Source organism: Balaenoptera physalus, assembly GCF_965194825.1.
Source record: "Balaenoptera physalus genome assembly, chromosome: 12".
Taxonomy (NCBI): Eukaryota; Metazoa; Chordata; class Mammalia; order Artiodactyla; family Balaenopteridae; genus Balaenoptera; species Balaenoptera physalus.
In genome coordinates, this window is record NC_138897.1 from 78,971,753 (window position 1) to 78,995,388 (window position 23,636).

The window sequence follows — 23,636 nt, forward strand, 5'->3', positions numbered from 1 at the left end:
CAGAGTTCAGTAAAACTTTAATCTGCTTGTTTGCTGATGGGTGGGGCTGAGTTCCCTCCCTGTTGGTTGTTTGGCCTGAGGCAACCCAGCACTGGAGCCTACAGCACTGGAGCCTACCCGGCTCTTTGCTGGGGCTAATGGTGGACTCTGGGAGGGCTCACGCCAAGGAGTACTTCCCAGAACTTCTGCTGCCAGTGTCCTTGTCCCCATGGTGAGCCACAGCCACCTCTGTCCCGCCTCTGCAGGAGACCCTCCAACATTAGCAGGTAGGTCTGATTCAGTCTCCCCTGGGGTCACTGCTCCTTCCCCTGGGTCCCAATGCGCACACTACTTTGTGTGTGCCCTCCAAGAGTGGAGTCTCTGTTTCCCCCAGTCCTGTTGAAGTCCTGCAGTCAAATCCCGCTAGCCTTCAAAGTCTGATTCTCTAGGAATTCCTCCTCCCGTTGCCGGACCCCCAGGTTGGGAAGCCTGACATGGGGCTCAGAACCTTCACTCCAGTGGGCGGACTTCTGTGGTATAAGTGTTCTCCAGTTTGTGAGTCACCCACCCAGCAGTTATGGGATTTGATTTTATTGTGATTGTGCCCCTCCTACCGTCTCATTGTGGCTTCTCCTTTGTCTTTGGATGTGGGGCATCTTTTTTTGTGAGTTCCAGTGTCTTCCTGTCGATGATTGTTCAGCAGTTAGTTGTGATTCCGGTGCTCTCGCAAGAGGGAGTGAGCACACGTCCTTCTACTCCGCTATCTTGAACCAATCCTCCTCTCTTTCAATATTATTTGCTCACTGGTAAAAATCTCTAATATGAGTCCAAAATCAATTATTCAATGGTATATCTTACATTAGAATCATAGGCTAATTTGTCAGATTCTCTAATACATTATCTAAATCTTACAAACATTGAAAATGCCATATTACACAGAATACTACTAAAGTTAACACAAAAATGAATACTGTGGATTTGGTGTATTTCATCTTTCTCATATTTAATTCTGAACTGTCTTAGGATTAAATGACATTTACCATCCATTGCACATTGAGGGTACTGCCTCAAGCCTCCTGGGCTTACCTTTGCAGGAGAATGGGGAGTCCTGTCTCAGTAGCCTGAGGTTGCTTTTTGGCCCAGATGTGTCAGAGAGATTCTTCTGCCACCACTGTGAACATGCCAAATCCCTTCTGTGTGATGCTATGTCAACAGGGTTCTCCCAGACCCTCCTATTTTTAATTTTTATACTGAATATTATCTCTCAAACTCCTTTCCACGTTTTTATGTAATATATCCAATTATATAAATGCCAGTGTTTACTTTACAGAATGCGGAGGCTCTGGATCCGCGAGGTCGAACCTTATTGCATCTTGCTGTTTCTTTGGGACATTTGGAATCTGCTAGAGTCTTGCTCCGACATAAAGCAGACGTTACAAAAGAAAATCGCGAGGGATGGACAGGCAAGTATACTTGTGAAATAATTTAAAGCCTTTCATTTCGTTTTCTCTTTCTGAATAAAGGCCAGTTTCAATCCTCATTGTCCCAAGTCATCTTTATCTTAAGACTGTTTCTCTCTTGGAACTTGGGGCTGGGCGAGAAGTTGAGAGCCTCGGATGCTGCTGGCTTGTCTGCAGCACAGTGGTCCGAACTATGTCCTGGGCCAAGAGCCCTGGGTAGAGGGTGACTCCTTATCTGGAAAGCGGCTCTACGTGAATCAGACATGAGTGTGAAGGCTGGATTTCCCCTGAGGAATGTGGTGGTAACTCCAGCGAATCCATCAGGATAGACAAAATCAAAAAGAAATTATAGCTGAAAGTAGTATTTTCCAGTGAAATCCTGGCACTTCACTTGTTTTGCACACTCTTGTACTACTGGTCAGAGTAATTTTGAGTTGACTGAGCAAGGATATACACAACAGAAACCCTACCTGCCCATCTCCACAGATATGTGATCACACAGTGAAAGCCAGCTCCGAAGACACTGTCAGTATTTCAGAGCCAGTGGTAAGAAAGGGGGGAAAGGGAACGATGGCAGGGTTTGCTCAAGAGGCTAAGAGTGCTATGTTCTCTTCTCTTCTCAGTCAGGTAAGGGCTAGAGATAAGTAGTCATGGTCATAAAGATCAGGGGGTGCTGCAGCCTGTTTCCCACTTTGAAGAGAATATTGGCCTTTGATCCAGATAGATACTTTTCATAGTGGCTTTGGAATTTGTCAGAAAGTGTGAGAATACAGGGGGATCCAATTTCACTTTTTTGCCTTCCAGTTTTGCACGAGGCTGTGAGCACCGGTGATCCCGAGATGGTGTACACAGTCCTTCAGCATCGGGACTTCCACAACACATCCATGGCCCTCGAGGGAGTTCCCGAGCTGCTCCAGAAAATTCTCGAGGTAGCCATAAAAATTGACAATGCCATCATTGGAGTTAAATGCTGACACAGCAGCTGCAGACACAGTTTGACATCCTTGTGTGCCTTCCTAAAGAGTTTTATGAGTCGTGAATACGATGTATTGAATACCAAATAGCATTATTCCTTGCTTTTCCAACTTGTTAAATGTATGAAGTCTTTCACAAATTACGTTTCCGGGTCATTAAGACTTACTCTTTTAAGTGTTACTTAAAAATTAGAACTAAAGACAAATGGACATCAAGCAATTAATTTGTCTAGCTGCCTGTTTTCTTACAAGTAGCATCCCGAGCTCAGGTCATCTTGGGGAAATTGTAATGAACATCGTGACTATATGGGGATTTTCAGGGCCTGTTGAGGCTCAGAAGTCTGTGTGCAGCTCTCCTTGACACCCCTGTCACTTCTAGCCATTCGTATTATGTGACTTCTAATCCATTCCCTTAATTTATTTATAGTTATTGGCTTTGGGGCAGTTTCTCTCTCTTGTGAATGATGTGTGGGCTCTGTGACACTTAGAGAATTTTCTTAAAAGACTTTACTTCTAGGCTCTTGGATTGTTTTGGATGATGGTTACCATTCTTCAGATAACCTTTGTCACTTGCAATAACCGTCTTATTGGTCAACCATGTGCAATATTCCTGAGGCAGCAGGAGACAAGAAAGTACCAGCGGTTCTATTTTCATGTTGTTTATTCTCAGTTTAAACACAGAAGTGAGCTCCCCAAGTATTTCCAAAGATATTTGCTAGATAAATCGGCTTTCTACATTTCTTGAGAAAAATTAACAATTCTGTTGAGAAAAGGAATAACTTGGCAGTGAGACAATCACTGCTTGTTATCTGAGCACTCTTCTTAAAACAAATTTCTGTGACACAAGCTAAATCCTGCCTAAGACATTCATTTTACACATACTACAAAAAAACCGTCCATGAAGTATGAAATTGTTGTATCCATTGTTTTTAAAATAGATGTGTGTTTGAGTGCACAAAGATCACATAGATTTGTTTTCTTATCTAACTCACTGTAGGGGGAACTAAAAACATCATTTGTCCATTTGACAAAGCAGAAAGTGACTTCTTTAACAGGGAGTCACCCACACTTAAAAAATTCAGTGTAAAAGACTTTCTTTTTTTTACCTGTATTGATCCATAGCAGTGAACTGCACTGAGTTGTATTCTCTGCTGGAGGTTATAGACAGCCCACAAATAACATGGTGCTTGGTGGCACCAGAGGCCGTGCATGACGGCTTGTCTTTCAACAGCATCTCCTTGTTACGTGTCCACATTTCTTATCCATTGCCCCTCGGAGTGTCTTCACCCATCATTGGAATCTGTTTTTTCTTGAGCAGAAAAACACCTGGAATTTCTAGCATTTTTCTTCCTTCATGCTAACTGTTGGATTTCTTAAGTAGCTCTCCAAGAACCTTCTGTAGGAAATCATGGTAGGTCAGAAAATCATCCTAAACAGGCCTGCTGTGGTGGTGTGAAACCTCAAAAAGCCAAATCCTAAAACTTTAAGAGGAAAGCGGGGCAAAAGTCTTCTGTTAACCGGAGGGAAAACTCAACTTTCTGGGGGCAGTGATGTCTCGCAGCCTCTTGGTTTCAGAGTGGTCCGATAAACACCAAGCACTTCCCAGCACACAAAGCCTTTCACAGTCAAGTTCCCCGTAGAACAGATGGGGTCCATGCTCCCTTTTCTCTGCTTAGACCAGCCTGTGGCCCATATCGTGTGGTGGTGCTTGAGCCCATCCTCCTGGCTCATGGGCCATTACTGTTAGGAACATGGTTGAGCCCCTAAATCAACGTTGACTTTATCTCCCTCCAACCTTGTCACTTGCAGTTAACTTTATTAACTGTCTAGACATATTTTATATTGAGGTAAAATAACAGCCTGAACATAAAATAAGGATTTAGTTTGATGGGTTTGCGATTTATGTTTCTTCTTATCTTCTCTGTTCTTTCTCCCTCTCCCTTTTAAACAACCCTACTAAACCTTACTGTGTTTGTGTTTAGTTAATGGTACCAAGGGTAATTTATTTTATTTTATTTTTTAAAAATTAATTTTAATTGGAGTATAGTTGATTTACAATGTTGTGTTAGTTTCCGCTGTAAGGGGTAATTTATTTTAAACCTTTGTCTTTCAGGCTCCGGATTTCTACGTGCAGATGAAGTGGGAATTCACCAGCTGGGGTGAGTGGCTGTGGGCTTGAAATTTATTTAGCTTGAATATAGGCTTATATAACTTTTTATAAAAGTTATATGTATTTTTTTTTAATCTAGAAAATGAATGGATGAGAATAAGGGAAGACAGTCACCCACAGTCCCACATAAGTACAACTGTTGTTAATGCTTTCGGTGTGTTCCTTCCAGTCTTTTCCTGCGTGCATAAGACTTTTTCTCCCAAGCATTCATCAGTACAATATATAGACAATTTTGTCTCTTCCTTTTATCAGTTATCGCTGATATTTACCCATATTATTCGTTTTTTAATATCTCACTTTAAATGGCTAAAATCTTAGTAAGATTTATGATAAATCAGTTACTCATTTCCTTGTGGAGTTCAACGCGATCCTTTTAAACTTGTTTTTCTCTTCTTTTTTTGAAAAATTAATTATTTATTTATTTTTGGCTGCGTTGGGTCTTCGTTGCTGTGCACGGGCTTTCTCTAGTTGCGGTGAACAGGGGCTACTCTTCGTTGCAGTGCACAGGCTTCTCATTGCAGTGGCTTCTCTTGTTGTGGAGCACGGGCTCTAGGCACGCGGGCTTCAGTAGTTGTGGCTCGTGGGCTCTAGAGCACAGGCTCAGTAGTTGTGGTGCACAGGCTTAGTTGCTCCGCGGCACGTGGGATCTTCCCGGACCAGGGCTCGAACCCGTGTCCTCTGCATTGGCAGGCGGATTCTTAACCACTGCACCACCAGGGAAGTCCTAAACTTGTTTTTCTAAGGAAGAAGATGAGATGAATATTGGAATAGCTTGTTTTTAACAGAATGGATGTATTTCTCCAAAATCTTATGTAAGGCAAATTGACTGACAGTAATTTTCCTAGATGTTCTACTTCTGTTTCTTGTAGATCAGTTAATGACAGTTTCTAACTCCCAGATTTTCAGCTATTTTCACTTCCAGACTTCCCTTTCAGGCAAGAAGTCATATTTGTAATAAAACATTTAAATGAAGTAAAAAGTATATGAAAGAACAGAACTTCAGGTTCTTCTATGAAACTGAGTTCTTTTTAATGCAAATAACCACTCTGATCTCAGTTTTTGTTTAAAAAGCAGCATATTTTAGACATTTGATATCTTGAATGGTGGGCCTGACAGTATAGGGGGGCCTCAGCCAGATGGCGAGAGTAGCATATGTGGATGAGAACAGCCAGATGGATGCACTCTAGCCCTGACGGTAGTCAATGAGAGGGGTTCATTCGGGATTGAGGATACTCTTGGGAAATTGATTGAGCGTTTTCTCTGGACAAGACAGAGACCTGCAGTTTTATAAACAGCTGTAGAACAGAAAGTCCATTTTTATTTTTTAAGAGTGACTCCTTATATTGTAAGTGTGGGAGCCAAGCCCAGTTCTGTATGACCGACGCCATCTTGCCACTCCTGTCCTTTCATTGAAGTCAGAACCCTGATTTCTGGGGCCTGGCTGTTCTGCTTGGCCCTCGGGCTTTTCTCAGTAGTACACTTCTCTTCTCCAGTGCCCTTGGTTTCCAGAATATGCCCGAATGATGTCTGTCGCATTTGGAAAAGTGGTGCCAAACTGCGTGTGGATATCACATTGCTGGGATTTGAGAACATGAGCTGGATAAGAGGGAGGCGGAGTTTCATCTTTAAGGGAGAAGGTGAGTGGTTCTGTTTTAGTAATCACTGCTCTTCCTAAGTTCTGAGTGATTTTTTTAACCATCAAAATGTACTCACATTTATGTGCCTTTTCCGTGCCTGTCTCTGGGGCATGTTTTGTTGTTGTTGCTGGTATTCTTATTAGTTATTCAGCTCTCAATTCCTATATCTTATTTCTTATCTGGATAGTTCTCTTGCACATATCATTTACCACCCAACACTGTTACCCTCTTGACATATGACGTTCCTAAACCTCTGAGTGCAAGACTCTGTCTTGTATCTCTTTATATTGCCTCCATAATCAGGCATGGTCCCCTAATGGAGGGTGAGAAATGGTGTGGCTAACCCAGTGTTGTGCATAAATAATTTATGTTAATTAAGTAATCATATACTTAAAGAAGTACACAGATGAAATGCGTTGCTAAGAAAAAATACAAATTATTTAAAAAGTCTGCATCTTTGGGGAAGATGGCCCAGAGCCTCCTCTGAGTTACGGAAAGTTGGCCAGATCATTCCTGGGCAAGTAGGTAATCGATAATCAATAGTCTTTAGGTTTTATCAGATAGCACCAGGGGGTGGGGGGGATGGGGTGTGTGTGAAAGATGATGCAGTTTAACATACAAAGCTTCTTTGGTTTTGCATCTTCCTTGCACTGTGCTTAGTTACGCCCTTGTTTCCATGAGCAGACAACTGGGCAGAGTTGATGGAAGTCAACCACGATGACAAAGTGGTCACCACTGAACACTTTGACCTTTCCCAGGAAATGGAGCGCCTCACTCTGGACCTGATGAAGCCAAAAGGCAGGGAGGTTGAGAGGCGGCTCACAAGCCCGGTCATTAACACCAGCCTTGATACTAAAAACATTGCTTTTGAAAGGTATGGATTTAGGTTCTGCATTTTCATGTCTAATCCCTTTACTGCCATCTTTAGTGCCATGTATATATTAACTGGAAAGTATGGGTGGATTGGGATTTTTCTAATATGGTGTAAGAAACACTAGTGTGTTTTAAAGTTGATCTCTGCTCTAACCAAACAAACCACAGCTGACATCCTCCACCATGTATCATTTTTATGGCACATTGGTTAAGTCTTGGAGAAATGTCTTCATATTCTTTTATGGGCCCTTTTCTAATGGATTTTGCTTGCATTTTATTTCTGTGTTTGGCAATCCACAAGACTCCCTAGTCCCAAATCATGGAGCTTGGAGTTTCCGAGGTAGAATCGGTCCAGTATTGAGTGTGGTTATACTGATATTAGTCAGTCAAATACACACTTAGCGTACAATTAAATGTGGTCCTCCCCCTCATCCGCCTCCTGCTTCCCCATGAGGCCTAATAGTTTAGAGCAAGAGTCTGGAGGGGTTTCAGTTTTATTCCAGACTTTATCTGGAGAAACCTCTGGGGAGGTCTGTGCCTCGGTTAACCCAGGTGAGAACACCATCTCTGGGCCTCTGCCTGTGGGCAGAGCCGAGGCGGGGAGGGCCTTTGTAAGGGGAGGAAGGCTGTCATAGCTGTTGGCCTGAGTGCTTCTACCATAGAACACACTGAACTGAGGGAGTCTGTAAGAGCCCTGAGTGTTTGCCTAGGATGTCACATCCAGCTCTCTGTAAACCAAAGCAGCATAGCCTGAGCTGACATGGACACTATTCTTCTGGATTTAGGCTTTCTTTTCTCTTAATGAATATACTGACTGTTCTCTCTTTTCCTTTACTTCTTTGTTTCCAGTATAAAATTTATTAATAAAACTGAGAGTCTTCGGTTTAATCAAACATAAGGTTTAAGTGCCCCTTTCTCCTAATTTAGATCAAGCTGTGGAATTAGGGTATTTGTTGGTAGCAGAAGAGAAAATGCCAGGTATGCTGCTGCTTTGGGAGTGACACCCCCTGAGGCAGGGTCAGTCCCCTGTCGCCAGCCTCCTCGCACCGGCCTCACCAGGTGACAGCCGCTGTCTTCCAGGGACAGCAAGGTTTAGGGACTGACCGTGGCTTTACCTGAAAGGGTCTTGGGAAGACATCTCCAGGCTTCAGCATTCGCCTCTGCAGGCCGGGAGGGCACGCCAGCTTAGGGCTCTGCTCGTAAAGCTGGAAGACAGGGGAGCCGAGGGCTGGAGGAAGCGGGCGCCATCGGCAGGGCTGCTAACTGCAGCTTCGAGCAAGCGGCTTCATCTTCAGGTTCCTGTTTTCCTCAGCTGAAAAGAAAAAAGGAGTGAATCTCGAGATGAAATCTCAGATGTCATGAGAGGAGCCACTGTTCCCCCTAGTTCAGCAGCAGAGCGTCATTGTAGCGTCATTGTTTGCTCTGAAGTGTAATTTACAGAGAATGTGATGGTTACTGGCTGTTACCCAGCGGAGGGTAGACAGCCCCCCTTCCATTTGTACTGAGTTGCATTTTGTATTCCTGTGGTCCCGGGGTTTTCAGATGATTCAGGCTAACCCTCATTTTGCGAGCATCAGAGAGTTGCTGAGAGAGAATTTCTAGAAGGCACCTGCTGTTTTTGGTGCTTGGAATGAAATAGGTGCTCAGTGAGCTTCTCGTGGTTCAAGCAAGGGCTTGGGCCCCTCTTGAGGGTGAGGTTTGCTGCTAGAAAAAGTGTGCTTGCCTGGTTCTTACCCGAGGTGTGAGCTAGTGTTCAGCTGATTAAATTTGGAAGATGTGGGCCTGTTATATTATGATAGTCTTCTTTATCCCGTTATTTCTCCTAATCTTACTCTGAGCTTGATGCTTGCAAAGTAATACTTTTGCCCGAGTGAATTTTGGGCCTGTGGATATATACCCTCTGGTTGCAGTTTGGATTTGTCTCTCCTCTGAAAGGTTCTGCTCTGCCCACCTTAAACAGAGCATTCCCTGCCACCCTCAGAGCCTTTCTCCACATTGTGTGGCAGCCTCCGAGTCCCAGCGTGTGCTAAGTGGCCTTTGGCACGGTGGTCTCAGTGGAGACGGGCAGAGGTGAAAATGGCAAAAGAGGAAGCTGGGTTTTCTCCTATCATTATCAGATGCCTCTGCATGTACAGTTAATCAAGGAGCCAAGGATTTATTAGAATCTTGGTTTTAAAATAGGATGTAGATGTTGAGTTTAATAACTAAGCTGTCAGAGAGTGGATGTGGGGAAGGAAATGGAGCAGCCAGGATTGCAGGTAGAGCAGATGTGGGTGAGTGAGGAGCGTGGCAGTTCCCAGGGAGAAAGTGCGCCTCTGATTTCTCAGCATCCACGAAGGAGGAAGTGGAGCAGACCTAGTCATCCTTCAGTCCGAGTGCCAGAAAGCGATGATTTCCCGTGCCAAGATACCAAGTTCTTAGTGAAAGACAGGAACTGAGGATTGAACTGTTCACCCAGAGGAATATCTTGGTTTTCATTGATCGCTGACTAAAAGGGGACTCAGGTTCGTTAATGAGGCAGGTGCGGTCCCTAAGTTTGTTTCTGGAATGTAAATTGGAGTTAGCTAGCATGTGGCATCATCCCTTTAGGAGTCCTCTCTTTCCCTCCGTCGGTCACGTTGTGCAAACTGTGGGTAACGAATAGGAAAGTTAAAGCTCTGGTCCCTCCTTTCTCTGATGGACTGTAATACACACATAAAACTCCGCATACCCTGTCTGGACTAATTGCATTTACCAAATCTCATTAGAAGAAAAGCAAACTGTTTGGAAACACAACACGTAGATAACCGCCTCCCGGCCACCGTTCTGGAGCTTCCTGCGCGGTGTCCTGCTTCACCCCGGGGTCGGAGCAGGAGGCAGGCAGTTGCCTGACACCGGCCCGAGTGCAGCAGTCACAGCGGAGCTGGGATGTGATGTCCTAGACAAAGGGGCAGTCTGGGCAGGGCTCCCCTGGGAGTGGGAGCATTTCCCAGGGTGAGCTGCTTTGAAAAAGAATCAGAGCCTCTTGGCCGCATTTGGCTCCTAAATGCATTTTTTTTCCAGGAGTATATTGAGTTGAGTAACTGGGTGTTTGGGCACTTTACCAATGCTACAGCTGCTGCTGAAGTGCTGGGCTGCTTTACAAGCAGTTCCACAGAGCTGGACTCAACGGCTGGGCTGAAAAACTGCTTTTGATATTCTTTTCCCCCCGCTGCACCAAACCTGATAATGCGCGCGACTCCCAAGCCTTTTCGCAGGCACTAATGGTTTCTGCAAGCAGCTCTCCACAGTGATGAGTTCCTGCCCCACCCATGTTCTCCCAGGAGCATGATGGTCTGTGCCTCACTGTTCTAAGAACTCCTCGATTGAGATACTGCTGCTTATGGGGATAGAGCCACTGACTCTGTCGGTGCCCACGGCTGGGGTGACCCAGATGAATGCTCTGGCCGAGATACCGCCTCAGTGGCGAGCCCTTGGACGCTGGTCATCTGCACTCACTTCTTGGGGACAGCTGTCCAATAAATGTCACCACCTTTGTTGCCTCTGCCGGCAGCTTTCGTAAAGAAGCCAAGAATGGAGGCTTTCTCTTGCCGGGGGTGAGGCAAATTGATTAATAACTGTGGGAGGGGGTGGGGGATGCTTGAGCCATCTGTCATTAATAACATCCTTTTGTGGACAGTAGGACCCTAATTTCCAAGTGTCCTTCACTAACTTAAGCTGGGGGAAAAAACCTATAAAGGCTGCAGGGATAAATCTGAATGGCATATTGTACATGTGGAAATTTGTGGTGTTCACTTTTTATCAGAACTAAATCCGGATTCTGGGGCTGGAGGACAGATAAAGCAGAAGTTGTTAATGGTTACGAAGCAAAGGTAAAAGGAAACTCTTAAAATAAGATTTAATATAGCTATTTAGCTTCTATGCAAATGAGGATTCTGTTCAGATTTTGTCATGCATCTGTGCCGTGGAGGTGCTCTGGGGAATAAGTTCTGTCTAGTGTGTCTCTTCCTTGGATTTGTATCTTATTTGACTTTCAGAAAATGGAATAGCATGTCCCAAGGAGGTCTCTCGTTATGGCAAAGAGAAACTATGTTGTAGAGAAATGAGTCCAGGTACCAGTTGTCCTGGTGGGAGTGACAATTCCTTTAATTCTTTAAAAAAAAAAAAAAAAAAGAAAGAAAGAAAAGAAAAAGAAAGGACTAGATTTAACATGCTTGTTCATCTTTTTTTATCACCTGAGTGGGTTTAAACAATATATATTAGAAAGTAACTTTTATGAGTCTCCCAATATTTTTAGTCAGCCTAATTGTAACCAGTAGGCTCCCAGCCCACTTACATGATGTCAGTGAATTTAGAAGATAGTTGTCATAGTGGAGACGAGAGTTGCTTGAGTCATCTGGCACCGTGTCAGCGGGAAAGCTGTGTCCTGGCCTCTCGTTAGCCCTGCAGTGCAGCGGGGATTGATGGCTCACAGCGGTGCTGCCAGCAGCTGCAGGGTCCTCTGGTGACCTCTGAGTGAGCAAAGAAAGCTTACGTCACGCTCAGTGAGATGCACTTAGAAATAGCCCTTCCAGCGCTGGGTGTGTTTCCTGAATCTTTAAACGTTGGGAATCCACGTTTTGGCATATACAGTTAATTCTCTGTGAACTGTGATGTGTGATTTTCCAGACCCCAGTATTCTTCAGTCAACCTTGAAAACAGAGCATTGACCCTGGCAGTTAAAATAATTTGAGGTCAATATACGGAATACCTTTCAAATAGTGGCTTGCTGGTTTTCTCTAAATCTTACCAGTGTAGAGAACCTTGTGTTCCTTCCTTTTTCCTTCTGTCCAGCAGATGGCTGTCTAAGTCGGTCTGAGTATAAGATTACCACAAATCAGTCCAAGTACACGATGCAGGTTTGGGCCCCTTAGTAGAAATCCAGCTGGGAGGCCTAAATTGCAGGACCTTCTTTGAGAGTGTTTAGCAACAAGAAGGGCAAGTTGGAAGGTGCAGCCTGTCACCGTTAACTACTCAGGGGTAATTAAAAATGTCAGAGATGCAAAGTAACTGCTGATGCATTTCTAAGTTGGTAGCTGTGTATTTTCTCTGAAGGGTTCTAATGAATGTTAACCATTTCTCATTTTTATTTTGCTGGGTTTTGTTTTGTTTTGGCTTCAGCATTCTTGCTCTTGCTATGCTTATTTGTTGAGTTTTGATTCCCCGTGTCACTGTTTCCTTTCGCACACATCTCTCAAGGTTTATACAGTGAACAATGTGAGTGTGATAACCAAAATACGGACAGAACATCTGACTGAGGAAGAAAAAAAGAGATATAAAGGTAATCTCTTCCTTTCTCCCTTTTTTTTTAAAAATAAAATTTTTAATTTTACTTATTTATTTGGCTGCGTTGGGTCTTCGTTGCTTTGCGCAGGCTTTCTCTAGTTGCGGCGAGCGGGGGCTACTCTTCATTGCTGCACGCGGGCTTCTCATTGCGGTGGCTTCTCTTGTTGCGGAGCACGGGCTCTAGGCGCGCGGGCTTCAGTAGTTGTGGCATGTGGGCTCAGTGGCTGTGGCTCGCGGGCTCTAGAGCACAGGCTCAGTAGTTGTGGTGCAAGGGCTTAGTTGCTCCGCGGCATGTGAGATCTTCCCGGACCAGGACTCGAACCCGTGTCCCCTGCATTGGCAGGCAGATTCTTAACCACTGCGCCACCAGGGAAATCCCCCTTCTCCCCCTTTTTTTTTTTTTTTTTTTTAGCCTAGAGGAAGTCTTTGTTGCCTCTGTTAAATTTGGGGGTTAATGTGATCAGGTCATGCCAATCCAAATTTCCTTTTTATAAAATTTTCCTTAGTCTGACTCATTCTTGGAGGTCCTCCCCTGTGGTTGGCTCCAGTTGTAATTAAAGCCATTCACAGGGCTTGTTTATGTGTTATGCAGAACAATTGTTGGATTCGGTTGAAAAAATCTGTAGATAAGGATATTGGAGAATATTTATCACTGGAATGAGTGATTTAGTCCAAACTATCACGATGAGAGATTTGGACAGAACTTGGGCTCTGAGCCAAAACATGGGCAATACATGGCTGCCATATCCCAGCTGGCGCGAGGCCGGTTCAGGGCCTTGTGAAGTTACCTACCTGCTGTGCCTTGGTCTCCTCAGCAGTGAAATGAGTGCTACCAGACCTGCCTTAGAGTCATCGGGAGGATTAGATGAGTTATTACACATAAACCTTGAGACTGGGGCTTGCAGTGTGCGGTGAGCATGTGGCCATTGTTAACTCACACTTCCACTACCGTTCCCATTAGTCCAGTTTGACAGGTGAGGAAGCTGAGGCCTCCGACCAGCCAAGGTGCAGTTAGAATCCAGATCTGGCTCGTTCCTAAATCCAAACTTTTTCTACTATGCTGATTGAATGCTTTTTTTTTTTTTAATTTTATTTATTTATTTATTTATTTATTTATTTATTTATTTATTTTTGGCTGTGTTGGGTCTTCGTTTCTGTGCGAGGGCTTTCTCTAGTTGAGGCAAGTGGGGGCCACTCTTCATCGAGGTGTGCGGGCCTCTCACTATCGCGGCCTCTCTTGTTGCGGAGCACAGGCTCTAGATGCGCAGGCTCAGCAATTGTGGCTCACGGGCCTAGTCGCTCCGCGGCATGTGGGATCTTCCCAGACCAGAGCTCGAACCCGTGTCCCCTGCATTGGCAGGCAGATTCTCAACCACTGCGCCACCAGGGAAGCCCTTGAATTCTTATAACTATTGTTCATCTAGCTTAGAGATCCTAATAAAAAGTGTGCTAGAAAGAGTAAGTTAGGGGCTTCCCTGGTGGCGCAGTGGTTAAGAATCTGCCTGCCAATGCAGGGGACACGGGTTCGATCCCTGGTCCGGGAAGATCCCACATGCCGTGGAGGAACTAATCCCGTGCGCCACAACTACTGAGCCTGTGCTCTAAAGCCTGCGAGCCACAACTACTGAGCCAGCGTGCCACAACTACTAAAGCTCGTGTACCTAGAGCCCGTGCTCCACAACAAGAGAAGCCACCACAATGAGAAGCCTGCGCACTGCAATGAAGAGGAGCCCCCGCTCACCACAACTAGAGAAAGCCTGCATGCAGCAACAAAGACTCAACGCAGCCATAAATAAATAAATAAATAAATAAAATATTTTTTTAAAAAACCAAAACAAAAAAAGGATAAGTTAGCTGATGGCTATTGGGGATGATTTTATTGGCCTGTCCATAGATGGATTTCCTAATGCATGATGGAGAAACATGAAGGTAGGATGAGAATCTTTTTCTATAATCATAATTAAGGTATAATATTCGACATTCAACTTTTCCCTCCTCTGTAGCGGACAGGAACCCACTGGAGTCTTTGCTGGGGACTGTGGAACACCAATTTGGTGCTCAAGGGGTAAGTCGAAACGTGAGCTTCCAGCACGGTTTAACAGGAGATGACTTTTCTCTGCTTGTGGGGGCATTTACTGAATCCTGAGCAGACCACTCGATTTGAAAAGGCTAAAGAGTACTCCCCAGCTGAAATCTGAGATATTCTTTTGGAAGAGAATAAGATGAGTGAGTCTTTGAAAATAAAGATTTTAGAGGCAGGTAGTGATTATAGAAATCAGGTGCTTTCTCTCCTGTTTTAAACTAGGCCCTCACTATAAAAATGGAACTGAAAAAAGGATTCAGGACTTTATATTTTAATAGAGCACCTGAACAAACATTTTCTTTCTCAGTCCTCACAATAACCATATGAAATTGCCGCCGTGGAGGTCACTGCGGGTCAGAAAAATGAAATTACCTTTCCAACGTCACAGGCTAGAGAAGGACAGAGCTGGAACTTGAACTCCAAATCTTCCAGATCCCATGTGCTTTCAGATATTTCTGTCTGTCTCTCTTTTTCCTTTCTATAATCAGGAGATAAAAGGAGAGTGGAGAAATGATTTGAAATGGAGAAATCCATTAGACTTGGTCATGTAGTTTGGCAATCTGTTTGTCAATTTTCTTGTTCTGTGCAGTTAACTTAATAAAAAAAAGCTAATGACTAGAACTTCCTGCTCTGTAGCTGGTTAACGTGTCCACCTCAGAGGCTGGGTGCCCTAGGCCTCCACTTGTCAGCGTCATTTGGCATTTCTGACTCCCCTGAGTTCTGGCTCGGCAGGACCTCACCACAGAGCGTGCCACCGCCAACAACCCCACAGCCATCACGCCTGACGAGTACTTCAACGAAGAGTTTGATCTGAAGGACAGAGACATCGGAAGGCCAAAAGAGCTGACGATTAGAACACAAAAGTAAGAGAGACTCAGCAGCCGTTGTCAACTTAACGGATTCTCGTTTGTTTCAGAAGTCGTGCTGTTTTCCAGTGTCATGTTCTGTCCTTCCTCTAAAAATAATTCGGTCCTTCCTTTAAAAATCATTTCAAATTACTGGAACTTCCCTGGCGGTCCAGTGGTTAAGAGCCTTCCACTGCAGGGGGCACAGGTTTGATCCCTGGTCTGGGAACTAAGGTCCTACATGCTGCAAAAAAAAAAAAAAAAAAAAAAACCCAAAAAACAAAAATTACTTTATCTGATGAAAGGTAACAGTAGATTGCCCATCTTATTTTTCGACCTTCTCCAAATAGAATATAGATTGGATATAAGAATTCCTTATTTATTTTTTTTAACTGCCAACAAGCTTCAGCTGATCAAATGAAATCGTTTCCACCAGCTACCAATTCTTCCTGCTTGCTATCGATAAAGGCTTGTAGCACAAGTCATTTCCCCTGCTTGCCCGATTTCAGGGTGATGCGAGCTCTTTGTGGCTCTAATCCCTTCCCAGCTCAGACTTAGAGGAGGTAAGATGACTGGGAAGGCTGGGGCGTGGGGCGTAAGGAAGCTGGCATTGTCTAGCCTACTGCGTAGAAGTAACGCAGTCTCCCTGTCTGAGGGAGATGGCCTCAGTCTTTTCTCATCCAATCCGGCAGGTTTAAAGCAATGCTGTGGATGTGTGAGGAGTTTCCTCTCTCTCTCGTGGAGCAGGTCATCCCCATCATTGACCTGATGGCCCGAACTAGCGCTCATTTTGCCCGACTGAGAGACTTCATCAAACTGGAATTCCCACCTGGATTTCCTGTCAAAATAGGTACCGTTCAATAAACCACAGACAGGAGTGCCCATAGGTTCTGCCCGTTTTTGCGGGAGACAGAGTGTGCTTCAGGGAATTGGAGCACCTGAGGCAAAAGAAGCAGACAGTAGACTTAAGGGAGGAGGGCAGAGTTATCCTCTAGTTTAATTTGGTTTAAAGAAGTGTCATGATTCTTAGTTCATTTTGCATATTAAAATTAGGAGATCCCCCCAGCCATCAGTTCTATTTACAGATGGTGCTGACAGATGAAAAAGGCATAAAAATGTGACACATTCATTGTTTTAATATGAAACCTTACTTAAGTGAAACTTCAAATTAAACTTATTATTTGAGGAAGACAATTGACACTAAGATCCTTTGATACGTTAATATGTTTCTGGGCTTGAATTAGTGTGCATGATACCACATATAATACATATTACTTGTGAGGAATTTACATTTTGGATAGTTGTATCCTGGCTCCTGTATCCTGTATCCACGTGAATCCTGGCTCGATCACTTACTGTGATCTAGGAGAAGTCGCTTAACCTCTCTGAATCTCAGTTTTCCCACCTGTATATTGGGAAGGGTTGTTATGATGATTAAATGAAATCATACTTATAAAAAGTACTTGGCATGGTACCAGCATAGTCAGCGCTCAGTAAATGGTGGCTGTTATTCTTCTCAGTAAAGTTTATTTATAAAAGCTTTTATTTTATTAGAAATTCCCTTGTTTCATGTCTTAAATGCACGGATTACATTTGGAAATGTTAATGGCTGTAGCACTGCTGAAGAAACTGTATCTCAAAATGTGGACGGGACCCCGTCTGATTCAGGTAAAAAAAAAAAAAAGTTGGATTATGTGATTAAAAAAAACCTCATACATTTAGTCATTATAGTAATTATTCAGTTTGAAATTAGAGTATCTTATGAGTAGATCTCTGTCTTGAATGAAATAAAATTTTAGATTTAGTTTCGATTAAGTGAAAAAAACAATTTGCAGAGTATGTATGACCCCACTTGAATTAAAAAGACAGCCTATTCTTAAAAAACAACTTTATTGAGGTGTAACGTGTATGTAATAAAATACTCCCATTTTAAATGTGACGGTTCAATGCCTTTTGGCAAATGTATACACCCACGTAACCCCTACCACAGGCAAGATACAGAACATTTCCATCACCCCCCAAAATTTCCTCAGGCTCCTTTGCCATCAATCCAATTCAGATTTTGGATGCTACTGTAAATGGACTTATTTCTTAATTTTATCTTCCAGTTACTCATTGCTAGTATATCGAAACGTAATTGAATTTTTTTTTTTTAATTGTGGTAAAATAGTGTTCTGTGTCTTAGGCCAGTTGAGGGATATACAGGCCTTTGTTTTATTATTATCATTTTTATTTTAAGTTTACAGATATCTTATATCTTCTTTCATATATTTACTATATTTCATAATAAAAAAGGAAAAAAAACACATTGGTGTGATTGTGTGATATATACACAAACACATCACATTCCTCAAAGGACCCACAGGTAAACACTGGTTACCTCTGGAATTTGGAAATAGGAGAGACAGGGTGTAGGGAGAGAGATCTTCACTTTTCATTTTACAGTCTTCTGTATATTTTTTGTGTGACTATGCATTTTATTACTAAAAAAAAAAAGTGAAGGCAAAAAGAAAAAAACAGTATTCTGGTACTTTTCTCTGTCAAGATTATTCTTCCTTGAAATCTCTCTTACATAGTAGCCAACCTTGATTTTAATTTGTTCATTTTTTTTAATTTAAAAAAATTTTTATAAAAAGTTGAAGTGGAAATTTATTTTACTAACTCAGGCACTGTACTGTCACCTTTTGTGTTTCAGCTTCCACTCTCACAAACTTTGAGGTTGATCAATCTGTGTTTGAAATTCCTGAATCTTACCACGTTCAAGACAACGGCAGAAACGTGTATTTGCAGGATGAAGATTACGAGATAATGCAGTTTGCCATCCAGCAGAGCTTACTGGAGTCCAGAAGAAGCCAGGTGCATTTATCAGAATAAATGGCGGGGCTTGGAAACTTTTACCGTCCAGTTTGGCCTCAGTCTTTGGCTAACCTGACAGACTTACTCTAAATGACAACTTTGGCATATTCATGGTATTTACATGGGTTATTTTATATTTTATGCACCTGGTCTTTTATAAAAGCTTATTATATGAGACCATCTGCATAGCCCCAGTCAGCATCATTCACAGGATAGAGCCTGACAGACTTGTCTTTTCCTTATACTCACCGATGTAGCTAATAATCTTGTATCTTTCGGAGCGTGCTGTATAACTTCCCAGTGGTGAAACAGTAAATTCTTGCTAGTTTACGCCATCGTATTTTTCCCTAGAATGTTATCTATGTGTCAGTAGTCTCATACAAAGGTATGTGGATTTTAATCCCAACTTCCTCCCCAATGAAGACCAGTCTTTGCGTTGTGGTTGCTCAATAAGTGTGTGATGAAAAGGATGGTTGATTCATTGTTAAAATTGTTTTTTACTCAGATGTTTCATTCTGTGGTAAGGGGCATAATCCCAAACTCTTGAGTACTAAGGATAGAACAGACCAGCCTGAGAACAGTTGCCTCTTGTCTTCCTATGTGGTTCTTCCTCAAGGCCTCACCTTCCTGGGACCGTCCAGGGCTTGAGGACAATAACTCCTCCGTCCCCTCCCTCTGTGGCTTCCTGCTCTACTAGAGTGGGATCTGCTTCTCCCTCCACTGCCCTTTGGTGTGGTCCTGGGCTCCTGTTGTCCATTTGTTTGTTCATTGGTTTCTTCTGTCCTTCCATTGTTCATTCGGCAGATGTTTGCACAGTGCCTGCTTTGTGCCAGACTCTGTACCAGGTGCTGGGAGTTCTTTGACGAAGCAGCCCCAGCGCCTGCCGTCATGGGGCTGCTAAGCTTTGAGAATGGTACCCACACTCCAGTGTCCCCCCAGCTGAGGTTTTTGGCATCCTGGTTTTTTCTGGAGTCTCAGCTTGGGTAACATGAGCCCCGCCTCCCATGGACCCATTCTTAGAGCCATTCTGTTTTCTGAGGCTGCTGGGCCAAGGGCCAGACCCCAGTGCTGGCATGTTCCCCTTGAGAGGCTTCCCTCTCCTAGCCATCACTGTCAATCCAGTATGTGTTTCCTTTCCCTGTTATAAGTGAGCTTATTTTTTCCCCCAATAGCTACATAAACCTTGTCAGCCATACATTTTGAGAAGAGGAGTAGCCAAAGTCAAAGACGACAAATAATGAGTTATGTATTCCAGTCTTGCTCTAGAAGAATTATCTGCTTTGTTCATTGAGACTTTGCCTGAGGTTGAGTTGTTTTTAATAGATTGACAGCTACCACCTTCTCATACTTGATATCAAATCAAGCAGGGTAGTGGACCATATACTATCTGACATTTGGGTGTCATTTTAGAGATAACCCCAGTCTATTAATTTTTCACACAGCTTTGTGGATAATGGACTTGTAAATATTTTTAATCTTGTTCTTGCTGCTTTCCTTTTGTTATCAGTACAACAGTTTATTTCTTCTAAGGGGTATTTGTGTCTGTCACATGTCTTTCCTAGGAGCTTTCAGGACCAGCTTCTAGTGGAGGGACTGGCCAGGCACATACCTGTGACACCCAGGACGAGAGGTGACTGATGTGACTCTTGATGATTGACCCGAGGTTGGCACAGGCGCTTAGGACATGCGGCAGCGGGCCTGGCAAGAGAGATTTGATACAGTGTCAGCTCTCCTGCTTCCTCTTGGGGCAATTCCTCATAAAAGGAGCTCTGAACTCTCGGGGGCTGAGCTTCCAGGAACTGGTGATAGAATTGCTGACCAGTTCACTAACCATTGCCGTGGGCAGAAAGGCACTCAGTAAATGTTTTCTGATCGGTCTGATCCTCTGCGAAGAACGTATGATCACAGAGGGTCTAGGTGCCGTCAGTGGGAAGTTTATACGGTGTTAAGGATGGTGCCACTTTGGGGAAGGGCTACAGAGATGATTAGATGATGATGATGATTATTTTTTGGCTGGACCACGTGGCTTGTGGGATCTTACTTCCCGGACCGTTTTAAAAGGGGTTAAACTGGAAAGATTCATTTTACAAAGCATCTTCCTATAGCCTGGGCACATATGAAAACCTGTTGAAGAAGTTGGGTTTTGCTTTAAAATAGATCCAGGTTCAATTCCTAGCCCCATCACTTAGTGGCTGGGTGATCTCGGGCAGGTATGTACCTGCACCCAGCACCTACACCCCCAGAGTTACGTGGGATTGATGGCGTCGTGTACAAGAGGGTATAGGAAGCGCCGGGCTCGGCGCACACTGGGTCCGCGGTTAAGAAATATGGCTGCTGCTGCCACGATGACGATGTTAAAACACTGTTTCTCTGCCCCGTGTCGTTCTCACGCAGGGCTGTCCAGGAGAGCCTCCCCACCGGCTCTGAAGGCCTGTGCCCCGGCGCCTCCCGTGAGACCAGCAGTTTTGACAGCGACCTGCAGCTGGCCATGGAGCTCTCCGCCAAAGAGCTGGAGGAGCACGAGCTGCGGCTGCGGGAGGAGGAGGCGGAGCTGCAGCAGGTCTTACAGCTGTCGCTCACCGAGAAGTAGGCCTTCCTGCCTCCCGCCCGGAGGCTCTGTCTGCACGCGGGCCCGGGGGCTGCGCCTCACACGATGCAGCAGCGGACGGCAGCCGTCCCCTGCTTTCCACAGAGGTGCGGGGCCAGGGCTCCCCGGTGAAGGGGCTGGGGGCCAGCGGCCCCATCTCCAGGCTTGAGGGGAGGAGAGCGTCGTCACTTTCCATAGCTGTACTGGCTTGCAGGTCACATTTTTACTACCAGCTTTAGATAAAAACCCAATCCCCAACCCCACCCCGCAGGTTTGTGGATGAATTTTTATCAAGGAGTGATAACAAAACAAGTTCTTGCGGAGTCAGGGTGTTTTATATACGAGAGCAGCAGCCTTTGCAGAGTGTGGTGTGAGAGAACTTGGGAGACACTTCTGTACAGTTCACCAAAGAAATGGATCACTTGTGCCGGTCTGCTCTTCTGTTTTTACCTTTCTACGGGGTTTCTAGGGCACTGTCACTGTTCTACTCCATCCCCTCCTTATTCCATTCCTTCCACACCCAGCTAAAGAGGAGATGAGTACAGGATCCATTTTATATTAGGGTTAACTATTTGCATCAAATTAAGATACACAGATGACAACAGATGTTGCCTTAGCCTTAAAAATTACTAATGGTTTCAAACCACCTCACTCCACTTTGAGGGATCTGATTTGAATTTGTAAAGGCAGTTCCTTTGAGAGCAGGATCCTCCAGGCTAAATCCAAGGCAGCTAATCCTGGCCCTGAAGGAGCAGCTAGGAGAGCCCGAGGCTTGTTACTGAAGTGGGCAGGCTGACCAAAGGATCACCAAACCAGGGGTGTGTTCCAGGCCTTCTCTGGTGAAGGGTCTCCACGCAGAGGCCTAGGAAGACCTCACTACATGCCCTGGGCGCACCTGAGAGGAAGGGGTGGGCTTGAAACTAGAAAGGGAGCTACAGACAGAACTCAGTGGCTCTGTATTCAAAAGGGAAAATGATGATTCTACGTTACTTTTTAGAGTTCAAATCAACATCTTTCTGGATGAATATATTTTTTAACAGAATCTTTTTATTATTTTTAAAAGATATAAAAACGACTACTCCTATCAGTAGCAATACAAGGTTATACATTTTAACCAGATTTTCTCAGGCCTTTTTTGGATACCCTCAGTAGTTAACTATTTTGTCTAACCCTTCTGTAAATAACCACCGCACAACCTAGAGAACCTGGGGAATGCGGCCGAGGGCACCCTCACTCCAGCCCGGCCCATGGATACATCCCCACAGGCTGCACTGAAGTCACCTAGTAACAACATCCTCCTCCTCTGTCCTGAGTCCATTTCCTGTCTGTTGCGCTGCTTTGGGGACGGGAAGGGAAACAGGAACTACCGTTCCATTTAACAGCTGTATATACAGTTAGCGTTGCCAGTGAAACGTTCCCAAAGAATTGTGCTTTTGATTCCATATGACCATCTGCCTTTCTTTTCACGGTCTGACCAAAATTCCTTCTCTGCACACGAGGCCAGTATATGCAGCATCATGTTTGTTTCAGATACACAGTTGGCATTTTGTTTACTTGGCGTTTACCTTGAGCGAAGATACGTCTTGGGAATGGCTGCAGTTAGGCCGCGGTAATCTCTCCGTTTGCATTCCATTGTTCTGCTTCCCCATGTCTTTGACTTTCTCCCCAGGAGGTCAGTTAACAAGGGACTGAACTTTGTGTCACCGTCCCAGCAGTTTCGATATGTGTTCACGCTTAAAATACAAATAAAGACTGCTTCCTTAGGGGGTGCTCGTACGATATCCTAGACAGCCTTTGCGTCTTTTTTTCTCTTCACATTTTTCTAGTCCCTTCCTGTTATGCATGTTACTGGAACATTAGAATTCCTCCCAGTCCTCGCTCGTGCGTGACAAAGGTGGCACACTCCTCTCGGCGTCCTGCCCAAGTCACACAGTCCACACGCCCGCACGCTACTCCTTTCAAATGGAAACTCCACAGCCAGCATCCGGCCGCTCTGAGCACCTCTGCAGCCCTGGAGAGGGACTGTCTCTTGTGGAGTGCTGGAAGCCAAGCCAACATTAGATCTAATCTCGGTAAATCTGCTCTCTCCTTTGAAGCCGAAGTGCTTTATGAGGCTGTTCTTGGAAGCTCAGGTGATGATTCAGCCTCCTGGACTTGCCGTACACCTAAATATGTTGGTATTAAAACAAAAAAGGCAGTGACCAGTAAAAAATGTTTGGGTTCCGGAAATGAGGCCTTGGTATTTCCAGAAGTTGTGAAGGATCTGCTTTGCTTTTGGTGGGGGGGTGGGCGGGAAGTAAGCAATATTTTGAACATTGTGAAAACTGTTACTCTTCTTAGGTCAAGACAAGCCATACCTATGGCTTATTTCATTAAACTAATAGTTTCTAACTTTATCTTCAGGGTTTATTAAAGCTTGGGTGGACCACTACCAGCAGTAAACTTTCATCGAGCAACTTCTGCACTTAAGACAGTGCTGGGAATTAAGTACAGTCCTCCCTCACTATCTGCAGGGGCATGTTTCCGGGATGCCCCATGGATACCAAAAACCTGTGGATGCTCAAGTCCCTTATAAAGTGGCAGGGTATTTGCATGTAACTTACTGTATCCTCCTGAATACTTTAAATCATCTCTAGATCACATATAACACCTGATACAATGTAAATTATATAAATAGTTATAAATACAATGTAAATGCTAATGTAAATAGTTGCTGGTGTGAGGCAAATTCAAGTCTTGCTTTTCGGAACCTTCTGGAATGTTTTTTCCCCCAAATATTTTTAATCTGTGGTTGGGTGAATCCACGGATGTGGTATACAGAGGGCTGACTGGGTAACAAAGTTCCTAAGATACTTGCTCCACAAACAA

General features: G+C 44.2%; 1 protein-coding gene across 2 annotated transcripts in view; it reads left to right on the forward strand.

The window, feature by feature from the left end:
• ANKRD13A (ankyrin repeat domain 13A) overlaps positions 1-22,549 on the forward strand; it is a 39,117-nt gene extending 16,568 nt beyond the window's left edge. The window contains exons 2-15 of one of the 2 annotated variants that reach the window (XM_082417486.1): positions 1,310-1,442; positions 2,244-2,368; positions 4,527-4,572; positions 6,077-6,220; positions 6,905-7,094; positions 10,878-10,944; positions 12,311-12,392; positions 14,401-14,462; positions 15,213-15,343; positions 16,018-16,175; positions 16,880-16,993; positions 18,021-18,181; positions 19,744-19,811; positions 20,576-22,549. In XM_082417486.1, the coding sequence (XP_082273612.1) occupies positions 1,310-1,442; positions 2,244-2,368; positions 4,527-4,572; positions 6,077-6,220; positions 6,905-7,094; positions 10,878-10,944; positions 12,311-12,392; positions 14,401-14,462; positions 15,213-15,343; positions 16,018-16,175; positions 16,880-16,993; positions 18,021-18,181; positions 19,744-19,811; positions 20,576-20,771 (1,677 nt within the window). In that variant the 3' untranslated portion in view covers positions 20,772-22,549. The remainder of the gene's footprint in view (positions 1-1,309; positions 1,443-2,243; positions 2,369-4,526; positions 4,573-6,076; positions 6,221-6,904; positions 7,095-10,877; positions 10,945-12,310; positions 12,393-14,400; positions 14,463-15,212; positions 15,344-16,017; positions 16,176-16,879; positions 16,994-18,020; positions 18,182-19,743; positions 19,812-20,575) is intronic. The other variant, XM_082417487.1, reaches the window with a different exon arrangement.
• Positions 22,550-23,636: the final 1,087 nt, after the last annotated feature.